Here is a 12,246-nt window from a genome sequence, read left to right on the forward strand (position 1 = left end):
TTATTTACAATTTTAAAATGAACACAAATATTGTGTTATCAGAAAATACATGCTAATACTTTTTAAGCATTAACTCGTGAAATGTTTAGAAAACTTTTTCACTTTTTCCGAGACTACTTTAAGAGATAACAAATGACATCACGATGTATGTGTCTTTCCCTCATATAGGAGGCTGCTTCGACTGCATAATAAGTGACATGGAGTCATGTTATATGCGCTTGATAGACTAGCTCCTACCATACCAAAAATCGGTCTACAAATCAGAATCAGAAGTAATTTTTCAGCCTATTATCGAGGAATAGAGTCGCAGCCTGAGACGTAAAACTCAGGGTAAAATAACCCAATATACCAGGAAGCGGATGTGTTGACGTTTGCGTCGCGCAGCGGTATCCGGTTGTGAAGGCTGACTAGCTCGGCGAAACTGTAGTTTACGGCCAGATTACAAAATGTGTACCACGAAGGACAAGGCGATAACCTGACGTTTAGGTCCGCTGCCCATGAATGGAAGCATTTTTTTGTCTTAATTCGCCATGTGTTTTGTTTTGTCCGTCGTCGTCCAGCCGGTCTGTTTAGCACAGCAGGCTAACTGGCTAATTAAAGCCTGCTTGTTGTCGGTCCAGCTGAGAAATAGAGCTGTCATGATGAGGAAATAATTAATTTAATAATAATAAAGGGTAAGAGTAAGCAGAGTGATGATAACAGCAGCTGGGGTGAGTTTGAACTTTTGATGTGCTTTATTGTTAGATTGTATGGACTAAATCATCCATTTGAGGAGAGGGATTATCATCGCTAATAACACAGGGATTGATGATACATCTTGTTTGCAGAATCTGTCAAATATGACGACGTGGCGAGAAGACTTTAAAGCTAAAGGTTTACTTAGTCGTAGTTTCTCGACACATTTATCTCTAACAATATGTTATTGTTGTGTATGTATTTAGATTGGCAGAGTAACATGTAGCGTTAGTCTCTTTGGACGTCAGAGGGTCACACGTGGGTTTAGATCCGGTTTACAGCTTTAAAAGTAAACAAGTTTCCAAACAAACTTTCTGAAAGGGGTTTGGATCAGCCTTGAACTACGGATGCTGTCTGTTTCACCTCTGTAAATTCAACATTGACATCTCGTTACTTGAATTACAAACATTCCTAGAAAACCATTTTATCGGCGTTTGGACGACTTGACCTTTTTTAAAGAGCTCGTTGTACATGATTGATACAAAGAGGTGGGTGAGTTAAACAAAAATTGTGTCTGTGATGCCCTCCAGGAGCAGTTGTTGTTCAGGTGGTACATCTTAGAAAAAAGCCATGAGGAACTTGAACATGATCTCTGATATACAATCTTAATGGAAGTATGTAGGATCGGATTCTTGGGTGGTTTCATAAGTTTGAGCCAAGCTGTAGTTGTACATTTTTTGAGATATTGCACAGCTACCACCATGCCAGCTGTACTGTTCATATTGGTGCTGCTCGGAGCACTGTGCAGCCCTGGACATACAATGTCACAGGAGGAAAAGAGCAAGTTGAGGTGAGTTCAGATGAACACGTCTTTAGAGTTTTATGTAAGACAAAGAAAACGTTCTGAAAGTGTCTATGTTTTCCCTCATCCAAGGAACCAAGTGGTTGAGATGTTTGACCATGCATATCAGAACTATATGGTAAGTAGTTTCTTTTCATATGGCTATTTAAAACAAAACAACAATACTTTTTTTTTTTAACAGAACTGCTGTTTTTGACTGTTTTTATACATGTTTTTGCTCCTGTGAATCACATCATATTGCCTTCTGTATGAAATGTCCTTCTTCTATTTTCACTCAGTACTTCAAAGGAACGTAAAAAGGTTTTTGCTGCAGCCTGCCCGTCATATACTTAATATATAAGGTGTGTTTGTGTGCATCGTTCAGGACCATGCATACCCAGCCGACGAGCTGATGCCACTAACATGCAGAGGAAGAGTACGTGGGCTTGAACCGAGTCGAGGCGACGTAGACGATGCTCTGGGAATGTGAGTCGCTCCTTGAGATGTAACGTAATAATAATGGACCAGATATGTGAACACAGTGGTTTGCGAACTTGGCAGGGGGTGTTTGATGTACAATGTTAAATATTTGTAATTCTGTTGAAGAACATTGACTTGATTGTCGTGTGGACGGTCCACGCCGTTGGTAAACAGTTTCTGTCTCCTTCTGATAGGTTCTCTCTAACCCTCATTGACACTCTGGATACTCTGGTGGTGAGGATTTTTGTTTGTTGGTTTTGTGCTTTATTTTCTTTTAGACACATATTTGGGCCTGAGTTTTAATTTAATCTGAGATCACATCATGAGAAATCACAGTAGAGAAAGTTTGACATTTTTATAAGGGTAGTGCCTTTACATTCTTGTCTTGACACATTTTTAGGAGAAATGCTTATGTCACAAATTAAACATTTCAAAGGTTTACAAAATAATTCTCAAGTCAAACTCCTGCAAAATATTCTTGGCAGTTGAAGAAAACTAATTAATTTATAATTCTGTATATAATTGAGGAAGTTTACTTAATGATCAACATGAATGTATGGGATTTAATAAATGTATACTTGTTTTTCACTCTTTGTGGGACAGGTGTATTGAATTCAAGTTCTGACATTTTCTTTGCTTTTCACTGTTTGTAAATTTTACTTTTTTTTCTGCTTGTTTGTTGGTTCATTTCAATTTTTTACCCGTTCAAATGTTACAATGAAATGAAACAAATTGTTCTTTACGTACTCCTGTTTTTGATGCTCTTGTTATTTCCAGCTTTTGAACAAGACGACAGAGTTTGAGGCTGCAGTGAGGAGGGTGCTGAAGGATGTTAGACTGGACAACGACATTGTTGTGTCGGTCTTCGAAACCAACATTCGAGTCCTCGGGTGAGCTTGGACTACACTATCAGTATACATCAATGACTAAACTGGAAATGGATGTTGGCACGTCTTACGCTGTATGGTCTTTCTGGCAAGCAGAGAACTAAACAGCTGCTTATAAAGACTTTGATGATCAGAAACTCTGAAATTCAGCTGTTCTTAATTCATAATTGTAATTGGTCTGTGTGTTCAGAGGCCTTTTGGGAGGACACTCCATGGCTGTGATGCTGAAGGAGGGAGGACAGAACATGCAGTGGTACCAGGATGAGCTCCTGCACATGGCCAAAGATCTGGGTCTCCGACTGCTGCCAGCCTTCAATACCAGCAGTGGCTTACCTTATCCCAGGGTGAGACACAGAGCAAATACACTATCACCGGTGCCTTAGAATCAAAAACAAACCTTCACATGCGATCATTGGGAATGATGGGGGTAGCAAACCTTTTTTAAATAAAATGCTTGACGTGTCTTGTTATGAAAAGTAAAAAAAATTCAGTTTTTATGAATTAGTTTTGTAGAAATAGAATTATTTTTTTTTTTATTATTGTATTGTATTGTATTATTGTCTCTGTACCATCATTGTAAAACAATCAATGTAGAAAAAAGCAACTCTATTCTTGTGTGTCAATATAAAACAAAAGGTTCTCGTAAATATTACTCAAAGGAATACCCGACATATCTACATCTGCTGTGATCATGACCACATTCTTTCATTTTCTGCTTCGCTGCTCGCAGCTGTCACATCTTTTGAACGCAGACATTTTCGCGTATGAATAGGTTTCACGCACCACCATTTGCAATCTAAATGTGTCTGTCATACGAGCAGATTGTGTCATTTAATTATTTCTTTTTGCCTGATAGGTGAACTTGAAATACGGTGTCAGGGGTCCTGAGACAAGAACAGGCACAGAAACAGACACCTGCACTGCCTGTGCAGGGACCATCATCCTGGAATTTGCTGCCTTGAGTCGTTTCACTGGTGACCCTGTGTTTGAGGTATCATTAGATATTTACTTATGCGCAAAGTTGAATTCATTACTATTTAGTGAAGCCCCCTTTTTTTAAGCAGATGTCCAAGAACGGAACATTTGGCTTTAACCACATTGTATTATAAGTAATGAAAATACAGAAGCAGAACATTAAAGTTAACCAGCAAATGCAAAAACATCAACAGTAATAATAAATTCATTTTTGTAATAAAATATTTTAACTTTAATATCAAATCTAGATCTAAACTGTTGAAGTAAGAACAGAACAAGCTCTGAAATGACGTTTTTGTCTTTGTAATTATTACACAAAACTGGCTTTACATTCTGTGCTAGCACAGCATTACATTGACACCACTGTCAAACATTGTGAAGCCATCTGCTTGTTTGAACAGCCACGTCATCAGCGCTGAGCACACACACACACACCCTGCAGGTGTCTCAACCCTGTTTATCAAATCCAGGTGACCGTTGTCATTTAACCTTTGTATTTCTAGATGAGGTGGGAGACACGTCGTCTTTTCTTTTCAAAACACCCTGTCTTTTTTACGTTGAATAATCAGTATTAAGTTTATTTTTTTCAAAGAGAACTCTGTACCTCTAGTTGCTGTCTCATCATAGCACGTTAATCCTCGTTAAGTGTTATGTATCTCTGACACAGATCCATTGATCATGAATCATAAATGATTAGTTTTGGTTCTGGTCTTCAGAGTTGTATTTAAACATCACTCACTGTTCTGCGTAGTCCTGCTCCTCCTCCTTGAGTTGTATTGACTGTTTGTTCTGTCTGTTTGTCTTTGTGTGAATGTGATCCAATCTACGTTTTTTTGGCAGATTTATCTCTTTGCAACTTTTTGTTCCTTATAGTAAGTGTCCCAGTCATCAGGCTTAAACAGTGAGGCAGTATGTGCAAAAGAGGAAAATGAACTTGGAAGTCAGTCATCTTTAATTTATTATTTATACCCATGTACATTATGTCCTAGTTGTTACTATACAAGCCAAACATCATCAACTTTACGACAGGGAAGCTAATGTTCTCTTCAGTATTATCGATCAACCTGTGTGAAAACTTGTATTCTCTATATTAATGATGTAGATATAGGGAGTGGGTCTGCGGCAGTGTCATGAAATATTAAACATTGATGGTGACATTTTTTTGATATTTTTCCTCTGCTCCGGTGTAAGAGCATGGCAGTGGTTTTCTTCCCGGCAGTGGTGGACTGTGGATCAAGCGCAGACTCAGTCACTGTAATCTTTCTCCCAGTTGACAGCTACCACATATGGATTTTTTCCATTTCTTAATCAATAATGTACCCTTCCTTTTCCTCACACACACACACACACACACACACACACACACACACACACAGGCCCATGCCCGGAGAGCCCTGGACTTTTTGTGGGAGAAGAGACAAAGAAACAGCAACCTTGTGGGAACCACCATCAACATCCACTCGGGAGAGTGGGTGCGCAGGGGTAAGATACGGGGCAAGAGAGGAACATGATTGGTGGAAAGGAATGAAATAATGAAGAAGGTGGATTTAGGAGGAGGAGGAGGGGAAAAAGCAGGGTATGATGAGGAAACGAGGATAGACGCATGGATTAGCTTTGATCTTTGCTTTATTTCTGGGTGTCTTTAGTCTGTTTGTTCGAACAGGCGGTGGATGTGTAAAAAGCAGAATTTTTGTTTGTCAACTGACTTTTCTGTATTGAAAGAGGGATGTTTGACCGTGTCTTTGTTCAGACAGTGGAGTTGGAGCAGGAATTGACTCATACTATGAATACCTGCTAAAGGCCTATGTCCTCTTGGGAGATGATCAGTTTCTGCAGCGCTTCAATATTGTGAGGAGACACACACACACACACACACACACACACACACACACACACACACACACACACACACACACACACACACACACACACACACACACACACACACACACACACACACACACACACACACACACACACACACACACACACACACACAGAGTAATGTGATGACAGTCATTTGATGCCTCTCTTTCTGCATGATGGCCTTTAGACACAGCAGCTTCTCCAGTTGAAAGCACTCTTATGCTCTGAATAGTTTTCATCTCAGGACTCTGTTAAGTTATCAGTACAGAAGTTAATATTAAAATAAGCATTTAAAAATAGTTTGCCACATTGATTTATCTGACCATTCTGTTCATATCACAAGCACGCTAACACTGTTGTTATATCTTTATCCCTTCCACTTGGTTTGTACCATTTAGCACTATGCATCTATAATGAAATACATCAGCCAGCCCCCCCTGCTGCTGGACGTCCACATCCACAAACCTCTGCTCCCTGCTCGCACCTGGATGGACGCTCTGCTTGCCTTCTTCCCAGGACTGCAGGTTATTAAATATATGAAAATAAACGTTGCTCTTTAAGGATATTTTCACGTTTATTCTGTCTGTAATGTCAATCAAAAAAAATCCTCACGTCCCAGGTGTTGAAGGGAGATATTCGACCGGCCATCGAGACTCATGAGATGTTGTATCAAGTTACGAAGAAACACAACTTCCTCCCAGAGGTGATCTCTCTCTCTCTTTGTCTCTCTCTCTCTTTGTCTCTCTCTCTCTCTCTCTCTTTGTCTCTCTCTCTCTTTGTCTCTCTCTTTCTCTATCTCTCTCTCTCTTTGTCTCTCTCTCTCTCTCTTTGTCTCTTTGTCTTCCTCCTTCTGTTCAAGATATAAACTTTTAGCTTGATCTATTTCTCTAAAAAAATAGCTTGTTATGTTTGACAATGGTCTAAAAGAACCTGTACGGCTTATTTGGTGAACCAGAACTGTTCAGTGGACAATCTTGCCTTTCACACACTGCAGTTTAGTATTATCATCTAACTGCTCTGACGACAATGCTTGGGATGGTGTGCTGACCTGTTTGTCCTTTCCTCTATTTCTCCTCAGGCCTTTACTACTGATTTCAGGGTTCACTGGGCCCAACATCCCCTGAGGCCTGAGTTTGCAGAGAGCACCTATTTCCTTTACAAGGTAATTTTTCAAGGAAACTTGACATGATGCAGATGTTTTTTTTCTTTTTTTTACTGCGACAGACTGGTAAATGTATTTTATCATGCACCAGGCTGTGTTTATGTTGATAAGATGGAGTTGATTTCTATGCGTTTACATTGGACTACTCTCTTCTCATATTTTAGAAACGCCATCTCCATTTCTGCACCCTTCAGCATAGTGAGCCCTGATTACAGTCCATAGTGATCACATTGTAATACCCTGCCCTCGGCACTGTGGTGTCTGGTACAGATCTAACAAGGAGCATGATATGATAAAACACTGTGATCACTTGCTTCTAGGAGTGGAAGTTAAATCTTCATGTACCGACTGTATTTCATGTACTGTCCTCTCTTCCACCCAGGCCACAGGGGACCCGTATTACCTGGAGGCAGGTCGCACCATCCTGGATAACCTCAACCGCTTCGCTCGTGTCCCCTGCGGTTTCGCTGCAATGAAGGACGTACGCACCGGGAGCCACGAAGACAGGTGAGGATACAAAAACTTACAGACGGCTGAGCCAACTTTAGACACCTTTCAGACATTTTTCACATGTGGGGGAAGTGTGGCTGCTTTAGTCGCTGATTTGTGAACTTTAATCTGTTGGTCTTCCCTCTCATTCTTTTATCTGCACACAAACAAACCTGCATTTCTCTCAATCAGTGCATTTACTGGAGGGACATCTCTCTCTCTCTCTCTCTCTCTCTCTTTGTCTCTCGCTCTCTCTCTCTCTTGGATGGCGATTACAGAAGAAATATAAATGACTGGCAAATGTACTTGTCAGGCCGTTTATACACATTGGCCCACCTGAGCATCATCTATGTGTGGGAAAAAAATGGCTTTTGATGTGACTAAATGTCAGCCAGCTGTTAAGTCAAACGTCTGATAAAGGAACCAGCAGTTAATAGGATCTCTAAATTAGACTTCTTCTCACCTGTCAGGATGGATTCGTTCTTCCTTGCTGAGATGTTCAAATATCTGTTCCTGCTGTTTGCTGATTCGGAGGACTTAGTGTTTGATGTGGAGGACTACATCTTCACAACCGAGGCCCACCTGCTACCCCTGTCCCTCTCCACAGCCCCTCACTCAAAATCTATTCCTTCAAACAAAACAGTAATGCCATAAAACTACTACTATACAAATTGGCAAATTGATCAACCAATTAAACACATTTCAGCTCTTAACAAAATCTGCATTATAAAAGTATGATCATCTGTATCTGATTCTTCAGTCAGAGGAGGAGCTGGATGACTCTAACTTTGATTGGACGTGCCCGAACACCCGCCTTCTATTTCCGGACCCCGCCTTCCCTCGTAACCTCAGAGATCCGATCCGAAGTGCTGTGGACAAGAGCTGCCCCCGTCCTGTCCCCAACAGGGAGCCCGGTATGGGCCGTCCTCCTCTGAGGGCCCAGGACTTTATGGCAAACAACCCCGAACATCTTGAGCTGCTTAGGAGGATGGGAGTCAGTCTCATCCACCTGAAAGATGGCCGGGTGCAGTTGGTCCAGCACGCTTCACAGGTAAATGGATTTTAACCAAAATAAAACAACTAAAAAATATAGAAGACATTATTTCCTAACTCTCTTTTTGAAGTGAAAAGTGGTACAATCCTATTCCTTTTTCTCTCTTCTCCCACCCTTTATCCCCACACCTAGGCGGTGAGTGCGGTGGCAGCAGAGGATGGCGTGCGCTTCATGCAAGAGATGATGGAGCTGTCCAGCCAGCAGCAGAAAGAGCAGCTGCCTCCCAGAGCCATTCAAATCGTGTCTCATCCGTTCTTTGGCAGGGTTGTGCTGACTGCCGGCCCGGCACAGTTCGGCACAGACCTATCCAAAAGTTCCACCGGGGTGAGTGGATATGTAGCTGCCAGGGTTCCAGTTTGTTTTTCCTAAGAGAGCGTTTCCTCTCATTGAATATTTTTCAAGCGCATAGGACATTAAGGAGTATATGGAAACACTGCACAGCCCATATAACACAATAAATACTCACCAATAGTATTTCTTAACCTATTCGTTCTTCCTGTGTGCAGGTTCGAGGCTTTGTGACTGTGGCTGAACCATACAGCGGCTGCTCCGAGATCACTAACAAAGAGTATGTTCAGGGCCACATCGCTCTACTTCAGAGAGGTCAGTGTATGTTTGCGGAGAAGGCCAGAAACATCCAGAAGGCTGGCGCCATTGGAGGCATAGTCATCGGTGAGTGAACGCAACAAGACACAGAAGATGACTAACCACCGAATGAATAAATGAATTATCTTGAGTAGCGTCTTGCACAAGAAGTTATCACTGGGTAACGAAGCAGAACTCAATAATGCTGCATTTATAAACAGTATGACTTTTCCTAGCAGTTGATCAGGCTCAAGTCAGTTGTTTAATGTGCATCTTGCTTCAGCACTTGTATCTCTCACTTCTCTCCTTTTTTTTTTCTTTTCTCCCCCTTCTCCTTCCAGACGATAACGAGGGCAGCAGCAGCGACACAGCTCCTCTGTTTCAAATGGCCGGGGACGGCCGCAACACAGAAGACGTCACCTTGCCTATCCTCTTCCTCTTCCACAAGGAAGGCAACATACTGCTGGAGGCGCTGAAGGAGTACAGGGAGGTGGAGGTGCTGCTGAGCGACAAAGCCAGAGACAGAGGTGTGAACAAATTCCCTCATTTACCTCCTAAATTGTTCAAGCTCTTCTCTCTGTTCTAATCCGTTCTTTTTTCTTTTTTTTTTATGAGAATGATCTTATCGGTCTTTGACGCCTGAGCCTCATTATGTGCTCCGTTTCATAAAATAAAGATGAGCTGCAGGGACTCAGGCAGTTTTTGTAGACCATGACTCATTCCACAGCCTCCCACCAGCTGTTATTATGATGGTGGATGTTGAAGGTTTACACCCATATCAATATTTCATCCTCATTCTTTTCCTCTTTATCCTCATTTGCCAAATCCCTCTATTCCCTGTGGTGGACTGTAACTATGGCTTTCCTTTCTTGGTATTTCTTCTTTTTTCATCTCTCTCTCTCTCAACTTTGGATAAGTAGCAGCCATATTCAAAGGTAAACCTCTTCCAGGCAGCCTGATTGAAGGCAGTAAGTATTCTTTTTCTTCTTTCTTTGCATGTCGTCCACATAGAGCCTTGCACTTCTTTTTTTTTTCTTGCAATAATGATTTCACCTCTGCATCCCCTTACTCCTGCTCTACCCTCTGACCACAGGATCGTTTGTGTTATATGTGTTCAAATTGAAAGCTTGTGGCGGTCTCAGCTTACTCATCATAGCTTAGAACACGACACGTCTTTGTGTGTGTGTTTTGTTTGTTTTTTAGATGAGAACAATTTCCACCAAATGTCTTTTTACTACGTGTATCTCTTTGTCTCAGTTGAGTTGCCTAGAAACCTGAAAACAATGTGCGGCATGTAAAGCAGCTGGTCCAAGCATGTCTTTTGTAAAAGACACTTGTCAACAAATGGTTTGATACCAGGCTTGTGACTGTATCCAAAAATCCGAAAGCCATATTGCTACATTCATTAATTGAATTGTTTGTTGTCTTTACGGCCGACCACAATGTAGTTCCGTTAACTCTTTAATAAAAGTGCAGATTCTTCCCTAACACCTTCCCACTCTGCAGTTTGGGAAGCAGTTAGATTTGAAGAAACTATAACAGATCTTTTTTAATCACATCCGTGCAAAATTCACACTTTCATTTTTAGCCAGATTTGTTTTCTCAGTCGACTCTCGGTTAGGTTGTGCAGCTATGTGAGAAAGACTTTATCCTGGTGGTAACATGACTCACCATCAGCATCATGCTGCTGTCGTTGACAGCCACTGAAAGGAGGTCTATTTTTGACTGAAAATGGCAACCAGAGGGCATGTTGTACAGATTACTGACTGAGGAGGAGGAGGAGGAGGAGGAGGAGGAGGAAGGCAGTTTGTGCATCTGTGGCTGCACATCTATTTGTATAAAGATGTTTCGTCACACGCCCCTGCTTTCTTTTCAGGTGTGGTCGTGCCGGAAGCGGAGGAAAGCCGCGTAACTGAGGCAACAACTCCCACCTCTTTTGAACCTGTCAGCCAATCCCAAATGAGCACACTGGAGCTGGAAGAAGTGGCTCCGGAGGAGGTTACTCCATCACAGGAGGAAGTCAGCGCTGTAGAAGAAGAAACTAGTCCTGCAGAAGAAGTTACATCACCGGAGGAGGAAGCCAGTGCAGCAGAGGATGAGGCTGATGTGGATCAGCACGGTGAGGAGAGAGACTCTGAGGATGGAGAGGAGCAAGAGGGAGACACAGACTCAAGCAGCCAATCAGTTGACCAACTGCTGGCTGATTGGCAGGAAGACTTGGAGGCGTTCAAGCAAATGGAGAAAGATGAACTCTGACAGTCATCTGGTACGATGTGACCTGTGGCTGCAGGTTCAATCCCACTGTGGGGGGGTGGGGTGGGGTGGGGGGGTGTGGGGGGGAACCTTATGGAAACGCATCTTCACCCCAGCCTTGATGTGAAAAAGGCTAACTAGTGTGTGGAGGTGTCTTTCACGTGCCAAGAAAGCCCACATACTGTACGTCGTCTTGACCATAAGGGAGTCCTTTTCAGCCTAGTAGACGACAGCTGAGAGCCCAGAGTTCTTACCTCACTTTCTCATACAGTTTCTGTTAATCTGTGGTAACAATGATATGAATGAAATGGACCAGAATTTTGAAACATCCTCTCAGTTCTCACATTCATCTCACACAGTTGTTCTTTCTATGCATTTCTGTCTCTTGTAACTCAAATCAGTGCTGGTCCAAAATCTACATTCTAACTACTTAATCCATCGACCAATTAATTTTATTCAAATGTGACGATTGTTGTGATGAGACATTTACTGTCATGGTCTTGGGCCTAATCATATGTACACGTTGATGTGTGATAAGGAATGATTCATGTGGGGGGAAATGGCAGAGTTGTTTTAATGGCTTTATGGAAGACAAACTCGACACCGAACTCTATCTGGAGGATATATGAAGTCATATATCAATGTAAATATGTATTTGTCAAGATATATTGACTAAAACTATAAAGTGCTGCATCACTCAGGTTCTGGTTCATCCTACAGACTACAACTTCTGGACCACAACGGGTGGAGCAGACACACCCTCAGCAGTACTGTGACATGGATCACACATCTGCAGACAGCCACAGGAGGGCGCTGTATGATCTGTCTGTCGTGCTATAGCTGCTTACTGATTGGAAGTGGGAGAACTAAACCAATATGTTCACATAATAAATTAAAAATAAAACTTGAGGGAAGTAGGGAAGACGTGTGTGATTCTTTGGCTTTTTTTGTTTCCTCTGGCACCCAAATCCGAATTACC

General features: G+C 42.0%; 1 protein-coding gene across 2 annotated transcripts; it reads left to right on the forward strand.

The window, feature by feature from the left end:
• Positions 1–202: 202 nt before the first annotated feature.
• On the forward strand, positions 203–11,336 carry edem3 (ER degradation enhancer, mannosidase alpha-like 3). Of its 2 annotated transcripts, XM_079349527.1 has the most exons (20): positions 203–1,525; positions 1,610–1,655; positions 1,902–2,002; positions 2,191–2,230; positions 2,774–2,886; positions 3,074–3,227; positions 3,740–3,874; positions 5,235–5,340; positions 5,609–5,706; positions 6,123–6,248; positions 6,344–6,427; positions 6,803–6,886; positions 7,269–7,393; positions 7,846–8,017; positions 8,136–8,426; positions 8,562–8,753; positions 8,936–9,101; positions 9,356–9,541; positions 9,935–9,982; positions 10,891–11,336. In XM_079349527.1, the coding sequence occupies exons 1-20, from the start codon at positions 1,344–1,346 to the stop codon at positions 11,268–11,270; spliced, it is 2,829 nt and encodes a 942-aa protein (XP_079205653.1). In that variant the 5' UTR covers positions 203–1,343; the 3' UTR covers positions 11,271–11,336. The 2 variants fall into 2 exon arrangements, with proteins under 2 accessions (XP_079205653.1, XP_079205654.1); XM_079349528.1 differs by lacking the exon at positions 9,935–9,982 and having other exon boundaries at positions 204–1,525.
• Positions 11,337–12,246: the final 910 nt, after the last annotated feature.

Source organism: Symphodus melops (assembly GCF_947650265.1).
Source record: "Symphodus melops genome assembly, chromosome: 8".
Taxonomy (NCBI): Eukaryota; Metazoa; Chordata; class Actinopteri; order Labriformes; family Labridae; genus Symphodus; species Symphodus melops.

What these genes read in the sequence shown, in the direction of transcription:
- edem3 (XM_079349527.1), top strand. Translation starts at nt 1,344, where the DNA reads ATGGAAGTATGTAGGATCGGATTCTTGGGTGGTTTCATAAGTTTGAGC. An exon ending in ATGCATATCAGAACTATATG is followed by an intron (nt 1,656 to 1,901) that starts GTAAGTAGTTTC and finishes TGCATCGTTCAG; the next exon opens with GACCATGCATACCCAGCCGA. An exon ending in CTGGTGACCCTGTGTTTGAG is followed by an intron (nt 3,875 to 5,234) that starts GTATCATTAGAT and finishes ACACACACACAG; the next exon opens with GCCCATGCCCGGAGAGCCCT.